This window comes from Jaculus jaculus, chromosome X (genome assembly GCF_020740685.1).
Source record: "Jaculus jaculus isolate mJacJac1 chromosome X, mJacJac1.mat.Y.cur, whole genome shotgun sequence".
NCBI lineage: Eukaryota > Metazoa > Chordata > Mammalia > Rodentia > Dipodidae > Jaculus > Jaculus jaculus.
The window spans coordinates 94675474-94695761 of record NC_059125.1 but is presented as its reverse complement, the minus strand read 5'-3'; the positions used below and the strand labels follow the sequence as shown (position 1 = coordinate 94695761).

At 39.0% G+C, this 20288-nt stretch overlaps 1 protein-coding gene across 1 annotated transcript in view; it reads right to left on the bottom strand.

Moving 5' to 3' along the window:
- Cenpi (centromere protein I) overlaps positions 1 to 20288 on the bottom strand; it is a 69292-nt gene that overhangs the window by 18879 nt on the left and 30125 nt on the right. Inside the window, exons 15-19 of the mRNA XM_045140367.1 lie at positions 13072 to 13166; positions 10767 to 10902; positions 7096 to 7220; positions 2478 to 2526; positions 2137 to 2355 (exon numbers count right to left, since the gene is read on the bottom strand). Coding sequence (XP_044996302.1) covers positions 2137 to 2355; positions 2478 to 2526; positions 7096 to 7220; positions 10767 to 10902; positions 13072 to 13166 — 624 coding nt within the window. The remainder of the gene's footprint in view (positions 1 to 2136; positions 2356 to 2477; positions 2527 to 7095; positions 7221 to 10766; positions 10903 to 13071; positions 13167 to 20288) is intronic.

The following is a 20288-nucleotide window of genomic DNA, read 5'->3' as shown; positions in this document are numbered from 1 at the left end:
TTCCAAACTCATTCAATAAGGTCATTATTACCCTGGAAACCAAACCAGCAAAAGGCACCACAAAGAAAAGCCAATATAACTTTTTAATATACACACAAACTACTCACAAAATCTAGCAGCATGGACAAGGAATTATTCTCCAGGACAAAGAGGAATTGACACTAGGAATGCACAGTTAGTTACCATATGAACACCAATTAGTGCAACTTACCATGTTAACTGAACAGAGGGAACAAAGGTTATCATGTTTGTAGATCTAGAAATAACCATTAAAGGGGCTGGGAGATGAATCAGTGGCTAGACAGGCAGTTACCTCCACAGCACCAATGTAAATCCCAGGCAAGTGCAGAAGCCCACCTGTAATCCCAGCACTAAGGAGGTGGGGACAGGGGTCTCTGCAGCAAGCTGGCTAGCCAAACTAGCCGTATCAGCAATCCCTGAGTTCAAGTGAGAGACTGTGCCTTAGTGAATGAAGTGAAAAGTGATTGTGGAAGACACTTGCCATCAACCTCTGGCCTCCACATGTATGCACACATGTGACCCCACACATGCAAACACACATATGCACACCATGTACACAAACACATGGAGAAAACAAAATGCTATTACACAAAATGCAACACTCAGGCATGATAATTTATATATATCAAGGGCTGGAGAGATGGCTTAGCAGTTAAGATGCTTGCCTACAAGGCCAAAGAACCCAGGTTCGATTCCCCAGGACCAACATAAGCTAGATACACAAGGTGGTACATGTGTCTGGAGTTCATTTGCAGCAGCTGGAGGCCCCGAAGTGCTCATTCTCTCTCTCTCACTCTCTCAAATAAACAAAAATTTAAAAAAATTCAAACCAGAATTAGAAGAGACATTCCTCAGCCTGACAGATGGCATCTACGGAATCCTTAGCCATACTGGTGACAAAGCTGAAATTCTATGCAGTAAAATTAAGCAAGACAAAATACAGGCACAGAGATTTGAAAGGAAGAAATTAAACTATCATCCCTGTTTCAGATGGTACAGATTTTATATATAGAATATCCTAAGAAATCCACTAAAAACCTAATATCTCACGAACAAGCTCAACAAGGTTGCAGCATATATGTGAAAATAAAATGTGAAAAAAATTAATTTACATTAACATCTGAAAAATATAAACAAAGTATACAACTTATTATATGGAAACTTCAAAACATTGCTGAATAAACTAAAGAGAATGTAAATAAATGGAAAGGTATCTGATGGTCCCGAATTAAAGGACTTAATATTGTTAAGCTGCCAACACAACCCAAATTGATCTACAAAATCAAGGCATCACCTATCAGAAAACTAGAATTCCTTATAGACATTGACAAACTGGTTGTAATACTTACAAGGAATTTCAAGAAAAATGAGCCATGACTTTGTGTTAGGCAATGATTTCTTAGCTTTTACAATAAAAGCAAAACTGATATAATAAAAATATATTCTCCATGGACCATGGGGTAATATTAAACAAAATATCAATGAAGAAAAGGAAAAATTTAAAATTAAAATTAACAACATTTGTGCTTCAAAAGCCACCAGTGCCTAATTCATTGCATAGATGAAATATCTAGTCAATGACTATCTCCTGTACTTTCATTTTGCTAGATTTCTCAAGTGTTCCAGCTTGTTAAGAGAATTATGAAAACATATTTTTCCTCATTTGTAATTCTATCATTGTCATCCATGTGTTTGACATGCATACTGTTTGAATCCATCCAAGTCACAGATAATGCTGAAAATGAATGGTGATAGTAATAATGTCCTTAGAAGACACACACACTCCTCCCTTCCCAACATATTATTATGGTAAATTAGTAGGCTTGGACTAAGACTTTAATAACATTGGCTAGCCTACATTTTCGATCTTAACTGAAAAATTATACAAGAACTTCTAGAAGCCTTTCTTTTCCTTACCTGGCACCCCCTCAATCTCTGCAACAAGGCCAAGCTCTCTCAGAGGATAGAGACTTATTTAAATTCTCCAAATCCAAACAGAATGACTAAAACTGAGGTAGTCCAAAAAAAGAAAAGAAACAGCAGAACACATGTCCTGCAATTCAGACATGACATTTCCTATTTCTGCACCCACAAAATTATTATATGTCCCATTACCTGTAACAAAAAGGAAGCAGCATAGATCAACAGAGAAGGATGATGGACTAAATTTAAACTGTGTTTATATTCTGCCATTCCAGCTTTTTCTAGGATTTGATGATCAATGTTTAGTCCTTTTCCAAATGGTTTGGATGTCCACAAGCAACCAACCATGGTTGTCAAATAATGATTAAATTCTTCCAAAGTCTTGCTACTGAAATTGAACTCTGATTTTGCCTAATGGGAAAGAAATCAAACAGTCATTATCATCTGTTACCCTTTCCATCCTTATTCAATAGGTCATATTTAGCTATATTGCTTTTAAATGACAATAGAATATGGGGGTTTATCATTCATACCTTTTGTAACAACCCCTTTTTCTTTGTAGCTGTCAAATTATTCCGATACCTAATAGTAAAAACAAAGCATTAATATGACTTTGGATGCAATGCTTCGGGATATGTAATAAATAAAAATGTACAATTTAAATATAAGTAATGCAAACATGCACAAACACAAATTTCTGCCTAGTTAAGGGTTTTAGCCTTTTGTGGTATATTATTCTTAAACCGTTTTTAAAAAATTTGGCTTGGAGCCAGGTATGGTGGTGCATGCCTTTAATCCCAGCACTCAGGAGGCAGAGGTAGGAGGATCACCATGAGTTCAAGGCCAGCCTGAGACTACAGAGTGCATTCCATGTCAGCCTGGGCTAGAGCGAGACCCTACCTCGAAAAACCAAAATAAAAAAATAAAAACAAAACAAAACAAAAAGTGGGGGAGGCTTGATTTATGGCTCAGCGTTAGAGTATTTGCCTGGCATGTATGAGGTCCTGGGTTCAATCTCCAGTACCACAAAATAAATTTTAAAAATGGTCTATTGTGTGTCATGGTCTTCTGAGACAAACAAGTGTTCTCATCTTTATCAGAAGCAACTATGACTGCATAACAGAATCTTGAGATTTGGACTGTTGATGGTGCCCATGGAGGGGAGACAGGGAAGAATCAGACTATCACCTGATATCTCAGGTGTACCCTGGGCCAGCTGTATGCAGTGATGCACATCTCAAGGGGAGACAGAATATACAGAGGGTGGAAGATCAAGGTAGACTTTTTTTTTTTTTTTTTGGTTTTTCAAGGTAGGGTCTAATTCTATCTTAGGCTGACCTGGAATTCAGTAGGTAGTCTCAGGGTGGCCTCAAACACAGTGATCTATACTCTGTAAGGAAGCCAAAACTAAAATCACTGGTATGGGGCTGAGGCTATAGCTCAGTGGAAGAGTATGTATGCATGTATGTACATACTAGCAAGTATGGAAAACAGGGTCAATCCCCAGAACTACAAAACAAATCATTGGTTTGCCAGGGTGAACTTTGGTGAAATGACTTCAGTCTGTTGGGGTTTTCCTGTCCACAGTATCAAATTCTTTCGGTTCTCCCCAGATAAAGAGTTCATGCAACACAGCTGCACAAAATTGATTTTCAAATTTAATATGTGCTTTCACAGTATGTACATTGAAACAATTTTTAAAAAGTACAATTTAATGCTCAGGCAATAAAACCACAGATTAATCACTGGAACCTCATGAAATTACAAAGATTTTGCACCGCAAAGGACACAGTGAAAAAAGCAAAGAGGGGCCTGGAGAGATGGCTTAGCGGTTAAGCACTTGCCTGTGAAGCCTAAGGACCCCGGTTCAAGGCTCGGTTCCCCAGGTCCCACGTTAGCCAGATGCACAAGGGGGCGCACGCGTCTGGAGTTCATTTGCAGAGGCTGGAAGCCCTGGCGCGCCCATTCTCTCTCTCCCCCTCTATCTGTCTTTCTCTCTGTGTCTGTCGCTCTCAAATAAATAAATAATTTAAAAAAAAAAAAGCAAAGAGGCAACCTACAGAATGGGAAAAAATCTTCACCAGCTATATATCTGAAAGAGGATTAATATCTAGGATATACAAAGAACTCAAAAATTAAATAATAAGTAAACAAACAAGCCAATGAAAAAATGGGCTATAGAGCTAAATAGAGCATTTTCAAAGGAAGAAATACGAATGGCATATAAGCATCTAAAAAATGTTCTATGTAACTAGTCTTCAGGGAAATGCAGATTAAAACTACATTGAGATTCCATCTCACTCCTGTCAGATTGGCCACCATCATGAAAACAAATGATCATAAATGCTTGCAGGGATGTGGAAAAAGAGGAACCCTTCTACACTGCTGGTGGGAATGCAATCTGGTCCAGCCATTGTGGAAATCAATGTGGAGGTCCCTAAAACAGCTAAAGATTGATCTACCATATGACCCAGCTATAGCACTCCTAAGCATATATCCTAAGGACTCATCTCATTTCCTTAGAAGTAAGTGCTCAACCATGTTTATTGGTGCTCAATTTATAATAGCTGGGAAATAGAACCAGCCTAGATGTCCCTCAACTGATGAGTGGATAATGAAGATGTAGCACATTTATACAATGGAGTTCTACACAGGGGTCAAGAAAAATGAAGTTATGAAATTTTTAGAAAAATAGATGGATCTGGAAAGGATTATACTAAGTGAGGTAACCCAGGCCCAGAAAGCCAAGCGCCACATGTTCTCCCTCATATGTGAATCCTAGCTACAGATGATTGGGCTTCTGCATGAGAAGGAAAATACTTAGTAGCAGAGGCCAGTAAGTTAAAAAGGAGATATAAAGGGAACAGAAAGGAAGGGAAGAGGGTACTTAATAGGTTGGTATTGTATATTTGTAAGTAGAATGATTGAGATGGGGAGGTAATATGATGGAGAATGGAATTTCAAAGGGGAAAGTGTGGGGGTGAGAGAGGGTATTACCATAGGATATATTTTTTATAATCATGGAAAATGTTAATAAATTTTTTAAATGCAATTTAAGACATGCTTTTAATGTTTTCCTATTAACAAATTAATAGAAACTCAAAAGCAGTCAACACTAATAAAGAATATGCTTTCTTTATGTAAAAAGATACAGCAGAAGGCTAGAGAGATGGCTTAGTGGTTAAGGTGCTTGCCGAAAAAGCCTAAGGGAAGCCTAAGAACTCAGGTTTTACTCTCCAGGTCCCACATAAGCCAGATACACAGGGATGCAAGCACACAAGTTTGTACATGCACAGAAGGGGGTGCACACATCTGGAGTTTTATTCCAGTGGCTAAAGGCCCTGGCATGCCAATTCTCTCTGTCTCTCATAAAAAAGGCCAGTCTGTTGGGATTGCCTCAAAAAAAAAAAAAAATAGATACATCAGAAAAGATTTTAAAATCTAGAAATGCAATTTTTATTGTCTGAGAATAATCACCTAATTAGCTTTTACATATATATTTTAACCTTAACATAGTTCGACAAGTTATGACACAAGGGTTTATACTTATGAATTAAAAAACAGTAATTTCAGTCCACGAGTGAAAGTGCAAGAGGAGATTAGAAACAATGCTAAGAGGTTCACACAATTGATAACAGTTCCTTTCCTCAACCTAGAAAATGTTCCTTTTACCAGTAAAACTATGTTCATTTAAACCAACTATCAACAGATGAAACAAAGTTAAGTGCAATTGTATCATTACACAATAGATCCTTAACTATGATTTTTTTTTTTAAGCTGGGTTTTATGCAGAGCAGGCCAGCTTCGAACTCACTATGTAGCTAAGGATGACCATGCATTCCTGATCCTCCTGCTTTTGCCTCCCAAATGCTGGGATTACAGATGTAAGACACCACAGATTGCCTTAATTATCATTGTTTATAAAGTCCATTTACCCTATAAGAATGATTTACAATTACCAGAGCTCTATTTTTTTTTCAATCTTTTCCATTTTATTTTTATTTGAGAGAGAAACAAAAAAAGAGGCAGATACAATGGGCACACCAGGGCCTCCAGCCACTGCAAATGAACTCCAGACACATGCGCCACCTAGCTTATGTGTCTATTTTTATTTCTTTATTTTATTTTTATTTTACAGAGAGTGAGAGAGAGAAAGGGAGAGGAGATAGAGAACTGGCACATTAGGCCTCAGCCACTGCAATCAAATTCCAGACGCTGTGCCACCTAGTGGGCATGTGAGACCTTGTGTTTGCCTCACCTTTGTGCATCTGGCTTACATGGGATCTGGAGAATCAATCATGGGTCCTTAGGCTTTTCAGGCAAGTGCCTTAACCACTAAACAATCTCTCTAGCCCCATGTGTCTGTTCTTAATGAAGAATCCTCTACAACTCAGTGAAAAATAATATTAAGTGACATAAGACAGACTTAGAAAAACACCGCATGCTTTCTCTCATTTGAGGATCCTAGATTTTATATAGAAACAAAAAAATCATTTATACATACACATGGTGTGAAAGCAAAAAACTGGTGGAAGTCAGGAGACTAGCAATATGGAGAAGAAAGAGGAGGACATGGTAGGGTAAATACAAGCTATGACATATTGGAATGAACCTGCCTTCATAAAACCCATCATTAATGCATAATAAATATACTATACTAGGAAAACTTAAAAATAAAAGCTGGGGATGGTGGCACACACCTTTAATCCCAGCACTTGGGAAGCACAGGTAGGAGGATCACTGGCCACCCTGAGACTACATAGTGAATTCCAGGTCAGGCTAGGCTAGAGTGAGACCCTACCTCAAATAAACAAAAAAAAATTAAAATTAAAAAGAACAATATCATCAGCCCCTATTGGAAGGTCACTTCCCCCCTTTAATAAAAAGCTTTCTGGGGCTGGAGAGATAGCTTAGCAGTTAAGGTGCTTGCCTGTGATGCATAAGGACCCATGATTGATTCTCCAGAGCCAAACCCACTCTCTCATGCACGCTTGCACTCTCTCACTCTTAGAAATAATACAAAAAAGCTTTCTATTTCTATAGGTCCTGGCAGAAAATGAGCAGGATTTTTTTTTATTTTATTACAATTGACAGATGGAAGATAGAATTATAATGGATTAAGTTATAACAAGACTTTAAAAAGGCTTGTACCTGTGCATAATGTAGCAGAGTTGGTTGAAGACATTGGTGTCCAGGCTTAGGAGTGCAGAATAGAAGATCAGAGGAGGAAGCAACACCACTAATGGAAGGTTGTAATCGAGATATATGTCACATACCTTTGGGGGAAGAATGATATAATTAATATACAAATAATTTTCCAGAATTTAACCAAGTTTGCCTAATCAATCACCAGTATAAATCAAGTAATAATATTAACACTTGGACTTGCTAAATTCCTAAATAAAATGGGTAGCTACAAGTCTATTTAAAACATACTTCACCAAGCTTGGCGTGATGACATGCACCTTTAATCCCAGCACTCGAGAGCCAGAGGTAGGAGGATCACTGTGATTTTGAGGCCAACTTGGGACTACAAAGTGAACTCCAGGTCGTCCTGGGCTAGAGTGAGATCCTACCTCAAAAAAATAAAATAGGGCTGGAGAGATGGCTTAGCGGTTAAGTGCTTGCCTGTGAAGCCTAAGGACCCCGGTTCGAGACTCAGTTCCCCAGGTCCCACGTTAGCCAGATACACAAGGGGGCGCACGCGTCTGGAGTTCGTTTGCAGAGGCTGGAAGCCCTGGCTCGCCCATTCTCTCTCTCTCCCTCTATCTGTCTTTCTCTCTGTGTCTGTCTCTCTCAAATAAATAAATAAATAAAAATTAAAAAAATAAAAATAAAAAATAACATATACTTCATCAAATATCAACCATACCATCGAAATTAATTCTAGAAACAATTACTATAATATTTCATGTTTCTGGGGGGGGCAGTCCAAGAATTTGGGAGACATGTCAGAAGAAGGGAACATTTCTTTCTCCTTATGTCTGCCAAATACTTCTTAACCATAATTAGTTAGCTGGTAACCTAGAAAATAAAGGAAAGCATGCTTCAAAGCAAATATATAATATGGGCTGGGAATATAGCCCCATAGGTCGAGTGCTGGCCTAGCATGCAACAAGCCCTGGGTTTGACCTCTAGGACCACATAAACTGGGGACAGTGACATATAACTGTAATTACAGCACTGGGGAGGAGGAAGCAGGGGGATCCAAAGTTTAAGGCAGCCTAGGCTACATGGGACCCTATGTGCAAGAAAATAAATAACACAAAACAAACTAGGTATGAGCAAATGAAGAGAGGAAGCTGGAGAAAGGTTTTAACGAGCACTTTAAACTGGAGAAACGACACAGTGGTTAAAAATACTTGCATGCAAAGCCTAACAGCCTCGTTCAATTTTCCAGTACCTACTTCAAGCCAGGTGCACCAAAGTGGCACATGCATCAGGAGTTCATTTGCAGTGACAGGCCCTGGCATGCCCATTCTCTCTCCTTCCCTCCCTCCATCTTTTTCTCTCTGTGTCTCAAAATAAAAAAAAATAGAAAAAATATTTTCAAAAAATAAGAGGGTTCAACACTAAGACATTTCTATCACACCATCTAAAGCTCAGGGTCCATTGCAGATGAGGTGGTGAAAAGAATTTAAGAGCCATCACTCTAGCCCAGGGTGAAGTGGAACTCACTGTGTAGTCCCAGGCTGACCTTGAACTCACAGTGATCCTTTGACCTCTGCCTCCTGAGTGCCGTGATTAAAGGTGAGGGGCCACCACACAGCCCTTGTTAACAGAGGTACTCTGGCATGGGCTGCCTCTTGCTGGGGAGCACTAAAACGGCACACCGCAGAATCCAGTGAGATGCTTCTGGGATGGGCAGAAAAGCTTTTGCAGGACTATTATTTCTACGAGTGTTTTGGAGGGGTGTGTGAGCGCATGCGTGTTTGTGGATGCCCACATGCCCCAGCACAAGTTCGAGCTGTTGGTCCTCGCCTTCCACCTTGCTTGAGGCAGGATCTCTGCCACTGTATTCTGACCCAAGAACTTCTCATTCTCCTGCTGCCATCTCCCATCTAGCCATAGGGGTGCTGGTGTTACAGACCTGCTCTACCCACGTCCAGCTTTTAGATGGACACTTGAGATCCAATTCTTGAACTCATGCTTGTGTGGCAAGCACTTCATCCATGAGCCAACCATCCTTCCCTTATTGAGACAGGGACTCATGTATCCTTGGCTGGCCTTAAACTTGTTAGGTATCTGCTGAAACTGAGCTGATAACCTCCTCCATGTAGACCAGCTGACAGAAAGCTGGAAGAAGCCATTCTACATGTAGTTCAATGGGAGAAAGAGATACCACCAGTGAAGATACTCAACAGTGGACACTGCAAGCCTTATAATTGGCCAGCCAGCCCAAATGAGCCAATGGGTGCGATAGTGGCACATCTGTCCTGTTGGAAACCAACTGCCCTCCAATTGGACTGGAGGTCTGCTCCATGGGGGGAAACACATCCCTGATACTGAAAACATAAAACAGGGGTAGTCATGAGCCCTAGGGGTGTAACATCTGCTGATGTCTTTAAAAAATGTATATACTATGCTTATCAAACTGCCCAGTAAGCACTTCTCTTAATATTTATACCCTTATATTAATGCTACTCTCACTTTGGGTAGAGACTCTTCTCTTTTCAGATGGCAGTGACTTTGGGATGACTCAGAAGGTATCATAGTGCTGGAAAGAAGTGACTGGAGTACTGAGTAACATCTCAATCACACCTTTCAAGGCTCAGGGTCTAATGCGGAAGAGGTGGTGGAAAGAATGTAAGAGCCAAAGGAAGGGTAGGACTCCGTACAACGTGCTCCCTCCAGACATAAAATGGCCTGGATATCCATGACCTCATAGTGCCTGATACTACCTACACAAGACCATCATAAGAGGAGGAAAAGACCATGGCATCAAAGCAAAAGAGACTGATTGAGATGGGGAGGGGATATGATGGAGAATGGAATTTCAAAGGGGAAAGTGGCAGAGGGAGGGAGGGTATTACCATGGGATACTTGTTATAATCATGGAAAATGCTAATAAAAATTGAGGAAAAAAAAAGAATTTAAGAGCCAAAGGAAGGATAGGACCACTTAAAATGCAATCTTCTACACACAAAATGGCCTGGCTATCCATGACCTTACAATGTCTGGTACTACCCACACTGGACCCTCATAACAGGAGGAAAAGATGATGACATCAAAATAAAAGACTAATTGAGAGGGAGAGGGGATATGATGGAGAATGGATTTGTGAAGGGGAACATGGGGGAGGGAATTGTCATGGTTTGTTGTCTATAATTATGGAAATTGTCAATAAAAACATTAAAAAAGAGGTACTTCACGATAATAGCTCTTCTCATGTTGAATACTAGAAAAAATAGAAGAGGACTAGAATCATAAGGTTACTGGGTACCAGAAAAAAAATTGAGGCAGTTGAGTGGAAGGAGTAGAGGAAAGAAGATAGTGTTTCTTTTTTTCTTTTTCTTTTTTGCTTTCCCAGGACCTGAAGTATAGAGTAAATGAATAAAAAATAATTTTAAAAAACCTTCTGTCTAGAGCTATTTTTTACAAGTGAATATATATTAAAGTGCTACCCAGATTTAAAATACAGGTTTTTTAAATAATTGTTTTTATAGAAGTTACTCAGGTAAAAAAATACAAACATTAACTTCAAAGGGAGGTTACTGTAGCAACATTAATAAGACCACAGTTCATCTTTATGGCTGTCCACAAATTTTAAGTAATAGGCAAGTAATGTGAATAGCTATCACATAAATGTTAGTAAGTACTACCTTCTCATAGAAATCCAAAATAAAATGCAGCAAGAAAGTACTGTTTCTCTCCAGGCGCATTGCAATAGTGGACAGCCACCCTACATACTGAATCAGGTTAGACACAGAGTTCATGGATCCACCCAAGGTCGTCTCTCTGCAATAAGAAACCATAGTATTCAGATTCACAGCAGCAAAAGTACTCCTAATTTCCAAGCTAAAGGTAGGTAAAATAGAGCAAAGCATAGCTAAGGGTTTCTAAAACTATCAGTGTTCTAATATATGTCTCTTTTAAAAAAAGCATGGTGATTAATCTTAAAATTAAAATTAAAATACTCATAGAACATCCTTAGCAATCTCATAGAACATCCTTAGCAATCAGATTATACTAGTAAGTTTGAGAAAAAATGGATTAAAACCTAGATAAATTCTGAATATTATTACAAAGTCCAGTCCAGGTCCTGATGCATGCTGGGCAAGTGCTCTACACTGAGCTACATCTCAGGCCCCAGAACATACTCTGGGAAGTGTTTTTCCACACAGGACACTATTGGCAGTTTGAACCAAACAATCCACTGCTCAGGACTGTCTCCTACCTGTTACCTCCCCACAACTGCATCTCTAGCATCCTTAGCCACCATCTGCCAAATGATAGTAGTACCCTCTTCCCAGGCATTGTGACAATCATGGGGCCCAAAAGAACTACTGCTGACAACAGTTTTATACTCTTTTCTTATTGGGACCCTGTGCTATAGTTTACTCCCCCTTGGACAGTCATGTAGCAAATGCTCTTATGATAGAAATATAGCACTGTATCCATGTCTCCAAAAGGACTTACTGAAAATTTATGAGATATACTACAGAATGCCAAATTGCATTACGACAAGCGAAGTCATCTGTATATAGGCCCACTTATTTGTTTTAAGGGTTTTAGGAAGTGTTCTTCATTTTTAGATGTTCTCCCTGAAATTATGACAAAGAAAAATCCTAGCGTCTTGGGAAAAGTGATGTAAAAAAAGAAAGATACTTATTTGAGGGGTACCTTAGAGAAACAATATAATTTGACCAAAGTTATAAATACAAACATACTATTCACATAGTAGTATTACTTTATAATACTGCTTCTGAAATACAGAATGGTAAACATTACTGTGTCACTTCCAGGATTTAACTGAGTAGATTTAGAGCAGGCCTTGACAATTTTAATCTCTGACAAGTTCCTAACTGATATTGCATGAGCAATCCAAGAATCACATGCCTTTTTTGAGAAGTTTAGCTTTCTTACAAACTAGTCACTGACTACTAATGCTCCATTTCCTTTTAAAGGTGGTAAGATAAATATAATAAGGAATAGAAGAAATTAAAAATAATTTTCCATGCTACCCATAAAAGGCTTCTATCTTTCATTCCCTACATAAACTATAAATCACTACTGGGTAAAAGCATGTGGAAAACTGACCTGAGCTAATCTTATTCTCAAAGCCTTACGTGGTACTTGGAAATTGGTTCAATTTGCAAACAAATGCTATTTGAAACTAAAGCTAAGATAATGTCGAACTCTAGTTAGATATTTAAAAATATTAACAACTATTAACTTTTAGATATCATAGTGGTGCCATTTTTACAGTTGAGATAGGATTTGGATTTTTGCTAAAATAACCCTAAGTGCCTATAAATAGGTAACATTGCACAGTTTTCTCTACTTTTGATTACATTTGCAATTCCCTATAGCATAGAGGTATAAAAATACTAAAAAATAATGTGGATGATAACAGAATATAGGGAAAGCCAAAGGTTTTAGACAGAAAGAATTAAAATAATCTGATTATGCAGTTCCTTAAAATTTGTCTTTCACTTTGAGGATAATACATTTAATGAAAATTCAAGCTCATTTCAACTCTGAAGTTAAGATAAATCAATGTATATGGCCAACATACAACAGAGGAACATGAAAACAAAGTTGTAAAAAGTAAAACTACTTCAGACATTTTTAACCATCATTAAATTTGGTTTTACTTTTGAAGTACATTACATGAAGTGGATTAAACTGAATGGAACTCAAAGTGGCAAATTTTAATCTTAGGTCTATACCTCTGCAGTGTTTTGCTATATTAACTAGTACCAAGTCACTTAGAGGCTAATTGGCTGCTTTCTGATTTATATAATATGAAATTAGAGTATTAGAGATGTGAACAGTAAACACAAAACTTCAGAGAAGTACTACTAAGCATTTGCATGAACAATTAGGTCTCATGGCACACTATTAAACTCCATATGCAAACATTTTGTATGCCCATCTCCCATGGAAGATCACAAAATAACTCACAGAGGGCTGCTTGTCACAGGATGCGTGTGGATGTCTAAAGAAAGCCACAGCAGCCAATTCTGCAGCAGTTCTTTCAGACTCTGAAGGACACTACACTGAGGGGGCAAAACAAAAACATTTATGAAGTCATTCAAACAACAGTATTCAGATGTAACAGAGGATAGAAGGAAGTGACCATGTAGATGACTATATCCCACTTAGAACTCAACAGCTACTGATCCAACATGATCAGTCTGCACAGGACAGATAAATACAAGTACAAATTTATGTTGTTAATTTTTCACAGGGGTGTCCCATTTTTTGACACTGCAAAATGGTGCCATATAAAAAAGTAGTGAGCTACATTTATAAGTATCCTGGCATATATGTAGTGGGTAGGCTGCAAATTAGCCTAGGAATAGACTTTTCTCTAAATCACATTTCTGTATTTCTGTATAATATATAATATCAAATATTACATCATCCTTAATTGCATGGTGACACATGCCTACAGTCCAAGAACTTGGAAGGTAGAGGTAGGAGGATCAGGAATTCAAGGTCATTCGTGGCTACAAGTGAGTTTGATGTCAGCTTAGGCTACATGAAACCCTGTCTCAAAAAATATCCTTATTGTCACCTGAGATATTCAAGTTGCTTACAAATGAGTTCTCTCCACTTTTGACTTTGTGGTCCCCAACTACAAAACATTTAATTTTTGAGGGTCATATGAATTCTTCTGTAACTTTAGAATATAATAGTAATCTTTACTTTCTTAGCCTTTGCCTTGATTTTCCAGGGCCTCGTTCACATATAAGAAATATTATATATTATATTATATAAATATTATATATTATATAGATATAGATAAATTTTTTGAGGTAAGGTCTCATTCTAGCCGAGGCTTTCTCTCTCTCTCTCTCTCTGGATATATACATACATACATACACACATACATACATACATATATATGTGTGTGTGTGTGTGTGTGTGTGTGTGTATGTGTGTGTATATATATATATATAAATATATATATATATATATATATATGTACACACACACACATACATACATATACATACACATTTTATGACAGAAATGTATCTAGGTTACCAAAAAGAAAACTACATCCCTCTTGGCTAGCCCCTATAAGGCTGGAAAGCACTATGAGAGCTGCATGAATAAGCAGGGGACCCTGCAGAATATGAAATAAACCAGCTAGACAAGTACTCTTGTGCAATAGTGGCACACAGCCTCTGCCAGTAACCAACTGCTCTCTGATTGGACATAAGGCCTGCTCAATGGGAGAGATCTCATATCTGGTGTGGTGGTCTGATTCAAGTGTCCCCCATAAACTTAGGTGTTCTGAATGCTAGGTTCCCAGCTGATGGAGATTGGAGAATTACTTCCTTCTGAAGGTAGTGTATTGTTGGGGACAGGCTTATGAGTGTTATAGCCAGTTTCCCCATGCCAGTGTTTGGCACATTCTCCAGTTGCTATGGTCTACCTTATGTTGGCCAGGGGGTGATATCACCCTCTGCTCATGCCACCATTTTCCCCTGCCATTGTGGACTTTCCCCTCGAACCTGTAAGCCAAAATAAACCTCTTTTCCCCCATAAGCTGATCTTGGTTGGGTGATTTCTACCAGCAATGCTGAACCTGACTGCAACAGTAAAGTGGTACTGTGGAGTGGGATTCTGCTAGATATCTGACTGTGTGACTTTGGCCTTTTGGAGCTGATTTTCAGGAGGAATGTGGAAGGATTTGAAATCTTGGCCTAAGGGACGCCTTGAAGTGCTGTAAGTACATCGTGATGGACTATTACGGTCAGAACTGAAAGACCTGAATGCAGTAAGAACTATGGACTGTGAGGTTTGGACTATGAGAGTGAGAAAGAGCTTTGCTTGGACTGAGATAGCAGTTTGTGTGATATGCTTGCTATTATGCCCATGTCCTGAGAAGTAGCAGGGTTGCTTTGAATAGAAATGAACTGGTATGAGCAGAGGGATATGGCACAGAAGAAAAATCTTTGGGTGAACTGCTGCCCATTCAGCTGCAATTGTTTGAGAGATTATAACCTTTGAGATTGGGCCAGCTGACCTGCACTGGGGCAACAGGAAGAATGTAGACTCTTTTGGAGGGGCCTGAGTGCTTAAGAAGTATCCTGTTCTTCAAAGTCTGCTTTATTCGCCCCTGGATTAACAAAATGGCACCCTAACTGGTATGGTGGAGTATAAGAAATGCAGGAAAGGGGATCAGGGAAATGGCTTAGCAGTTACAGCATTTGCCTCTCAAGCCTAAGGACCCAGGTTTGATTCCCCAGGATGCACGCAAGCCAGATGCACAGGGGGCACATGTGTCTGCAGTTCCTATGTGGCTAGAGGCCCTGCGTGCCCATTCTCTATATCTGTCTCTTTCTCTCTCAGAAACAAATAATTAAAATATTTTGGGCTGGAGGGATGACTTAATGGTTAAGGCACTTGCCTGTAAAGCCAAATGACCCAGGTCTAATTCCCCAGGACATACATTAGCCAGATGCACAAGGGGGCACACACATCTGGAGTTTGTTTGCAGTGGCTGGAGGCCCTGGTGCACCCACTCATTCTTTATCTCTCTCTCTCCCTCTTTCTCTGTCAAATAAATAAAAAGAAATGCAGGAAAGAGGATTATTGGGTTTGCAACAGTCTTGTGTTTTGGAACTGGCCATGGGCAGTGTGAAGCAGGTTTGCTAGCTGCCTGCATGGAGACCCCATGGGGCCATAAGAATGAACCGTGGATTGCAATGGAGACCCAGTGGATATGTAGGGACCTAGCTGGAGGGACGGAATTAAACTACAGAGAATTGTCGGTTAGAATTATAGACTTGTCATTGGCTAGAGTTGTTGGACTTGGAGCTACAGAGTTTGGTATCTGCCCTGTAAAATTTAAATCATGTAATGCTTGAGTATTTCTTTACTATATCCAATGCCATCTTTTGCAGTGTGAATGTTTATTCTGTGTCATTATGGGCTTTTTTGTTTTGTTTTGTTTTTCAAGGTAGGGTCTCACTCTAGCCCAGGCTGACCTGGAATTCATTATAGAGTCGCAGGGTGGCCTCAAACTCATAGGGATCCTCCTACCTGTGCCTTCCAGTGCTGGGATTAAAGGTGTGCACCACCACACCTGGTCCATTATGGGTTTTTTGAAGTTATTTTTTGGTATTATGGTTCAGTTAAAAGATCTTGGACTATGGGGATGTATGAATATCATTGGAATTGATAAAAACTATGGGGACTTTTAAAGTTGGATGAATGTACTGCATTTTACGTCATGCATAGTTATCAGTTTATGGGGGACAGGGGAGGAATGTGGTGGTTTGATTCAAGTGTCCCACATAAACTTATGTGTTCTGAATGCTAGGTTCCCAGCTGATGGAGATTGGAGAATTAATCCCTTCTGAAGGCAGTGTATTGTTGGGGGCAAGCTTATGGATGTTATAGCCAGTTTCCGTGTGCCAGTGTTTGGCATACTCTCCAGTTGTTATGGTCCACCTTATGTTGGCCAGGGGGTGATGTCCACTCTCTGCTCATGCCATCGTTTTCCCCTGCCATCATGGAGCTTCCCCTAGAGCCTATAAGTCAAAATAAATCTCTTTTTCCCACAAGCTACTCTTGATTAGGTGATTTCTACCAACAATGCTGAATCTGACTGCAACATCCGGTATTGGAAACCAAGTCAGATTCCCATGGTCAAGATACTCATACTTCAGAGAGAAGCCACACTGTTCTCTGAAGAAGAGTGGGCTTGCACACCAAAAAAATTCTCTCAAGTAAGTTTGCATACCCTCTCTAACCCAAGCTGTTCTCAGTCTTTGTAGGAGTATCTACTTTATTCTATAGATAGCAGAGAAAATGGGGGAGAACCAATATCCATCAATAAGACAAAAAGATAGCCAATTGCCTAGCACAAGACATGTCACTTCTACCACATCTGCCATGGCCCAGGAGAAATTGCAGTGGAAGTGGCAACATAAATGCTGCTCTTACTGATAGCCTGACAACCAACTCCAGGGGTATGGGGGATGGTGGTAGACACTGTGATGAAGTACGACTGAGCAAAGCAGAAATCCAGAGGCTACAGAAAACTCAACCCTAAATCAGACAGCCAACAGGCCTGCCATGGTCCAGGGAACCTTGCAGAAGAGGGATCAGAAAGATTGTAAGAGCTAAAGAATGAGTAGGAATACCCTGAGGCATGGTCCCCCCTGTTATCCCACAGGGATTGACTGAAGACTTCATGACCCCACAGTGAATACCACGAACCCACTTAGGAGGACTCCCAGGATAACGGGAGCAGGGATGAGGGGGAAAAGAAGTATAACCTGTTATATAAAATAAAAAGTGGGAAAAAATGTATCCAGGGAATCCATGGTACAAAACAAACAAACAGAAAAAAACTAAAGCATATCATCCCAAAATAAATATTAGAAACACTTCCTAAGTATCCTTCATAAACAATGGCTTAGTTATTATCTGAACACATCCAGTGACAGGATACTTACTGTTATTTAATAGAAGAATTCAATTAATTTTTATTTAGAAATTGACACCTCACATTCAAGTTAGAAATATATTCAAGTTGACGGCTAGAGAGATCACTTAGCAGTTAAGGAGCTTGCCTGCAAAGCCTAATGACCCAGGTTCAATTCCACATTACCCACCTAAACCAGATGCACAAGGTGGAACATGAGTCTGGACTTCGTTTGCAATGGCTGGAGACACTGGCATGCCAATTCTATCTGCCTCTCTCAATCTCTTTCTCTCCAATAAATAAATAAATAAAATATTAAAAAGAAATATGTTCAAGTTGAAAGTAACTCTGAACTTATCTAAAATAATCTTCCATTATATAGGAGTACTGGGATTGAACTCAGGGTATTATGTGTGCTAAGTAAACACGCTATCAACTAAGCTACAATCCTAGACCTCCAAAAGAAATTTTAGTATCCTTCTGGACTTTCCTGGAATATTTGGCAACATTATTCCTTAACTCTTTCTTAATAGCCTACATTTCTTTGTTTCCTTGCAGTGTTACTCTCCTGGCCTTTTTCATACCTATGGCAAGTCCTTCTTTTGCTTTTAATTTTGTACAACTGGGTATCAACCCTAGAGCCTTCTGTATGTAAGCAAGTCTTCTACCACTAAGCATTATTTCCTGCCTTGTTTTGAGAAAAGGTCTTGCTATATTTTCTTGGCTGACCTTAAAATCATTCTATATAGCACAGAAAGTCCTTAAACTTGTCATTCTCCTGCCTCAGTCTCTTTATAAACTAGGATTACAAGTCTGTGCCACACGGCTTGGCTTGACAATCCCATAACGAGCTTCATAGACTCTCCTCATATTTACCCTAAAAATTAAATATAAAACTCTATTCTTGGTCCAGTTTCTGTTCCTTTCCTGTGTATATGCATTAGGATAAAGCATAAGTGATTGCTAATTATCAACCACAATTGACCTAGTAAATGGAAACTGTCTCAACAATAATGTTCACAGATAAGTACATTTTTCAATTGTTGGGAATGAGAGAAGAAAAAAAATAGCTAATGGAAATAACTGTAAAACAGAGTCTCTAAAAATGTATTAGCTGGTAGAGCTGGTGAGTATTTTCTTCATTTTTTTTACTTTTTATTGACAACCTCCATACATATAGGCGATACATCATGATAAAATTTTTATATTAATGACAGATAGTAAAAATTACAAATATGATAAATAAGCATCAAATGGAGGTAGTAGAGTCATTCAATTATGATAAACATTAATCTGAACAAATTATTTTCCCATAAGTACATGCAAATACTAAGTGATGTAAAGTACAAAAAAGTTGTGAAAGAAAAATTTCTGGTATTACTATTCTTTTTGAAGAACAACAAGCATTCTGTTAAAAAGTGGTTCTCAGCCAGGTATGGTGGCGTGTGCCTTTAATCCCAGCACTCATGAGGCAGAGGCAGGTGGATCGCCATAAGTTCAAGGCCACCCTGAGACTACATAGTGAATTCCAGGTCAACCTGGGCTACAGCAAGACCCTACCTCAAAAAAAAAAAAATAAAATAAAAATAAATAAATTAATTAATTAAAAAAATTAAAAAAAAAAAAGAAAGTGGTTCTCAAACACATTCAGGTAAAACTCCTGGAAGCTGTTTTGGAAATTACCACAGAAAAGTAACACATTTAATTTTCTCATATAAAGCTGGAACAATTTTATTGGCAAAAAAATGACTGTAGTATAAACTTGCTTTGGTAATTACTTACTGTACTCCTAGTGTTAAGAAGGGCAGTTATCTGGGTGTGGCGGCACACGCCTTTAATCCCAGAACTTGGGAGGCAGAGGTAGGAGGATCGCCATGGGTTGAAAATCAGGCAACCCTGAGAGTACATACTGAATTCCAGGTCAGCCTGGGCTAGAGTGAGACCCTACCTCAAAAAACAAAAAAAAAAAAAAAAAAAAAAAAAAGATGTGGTGGCACATGCCTTTGATCCTCGCACTTGGAAGACAGAGGTAGGAGGATCACTGTTGGGTTCGAGGCCACCCTAAGGACTACACAGTGAATTCCAGGTCAGCTTGGGCTCCTGGGCTATAGCAAGACCCTGCCTCAAAAATTTTTTTAAAAAGGCAGCTAGAACTGGGCATTGTAACTCATGCTTGTAATTCTGGCACTTGGAAGGCTGAGGCAAGCAGACCATTACAGGGTCAAGATCATCCTGGGCTAAATAGTAAGTTCTTAGCCAGGCTGGGATACACAGTGAGAACATATCTTTAAAAAAAAAAAAAAAACTAGCTGGTCATGGTGGCATATACTTTTAGTCCCAGCACTCAGAAGGTAGAGGTAGGATGATCATAGTGAGTTCAAGGCCAGCCTGAGACTGCAGAGTGAGTTCTAAGTCAGCCTGGGCTAGAGTAAGACCCTACCTTGGGAAAAAACGAACTAAAAACCAAAAAAAGGAAGAAAGAATAGTGAATAGCATATTTGTAAAATGAGTAAGCATATATACAAAAGTATACAGTATAAAAACCCAAGGAAGTATACTTGAGTATTTCCCTGTTGGTTTATTTTTATTAATATCAATTTTTCCACATTTATTCACAGTATCATTTGCTAGTAGTTCAGGAAAACAGCATGTGACAAAACCTTAAAAGCACAGAATTCTATGCTTAGCTTTAAATTGAGTACTGTAATACCTCAAAGCACAGGGCATAGAA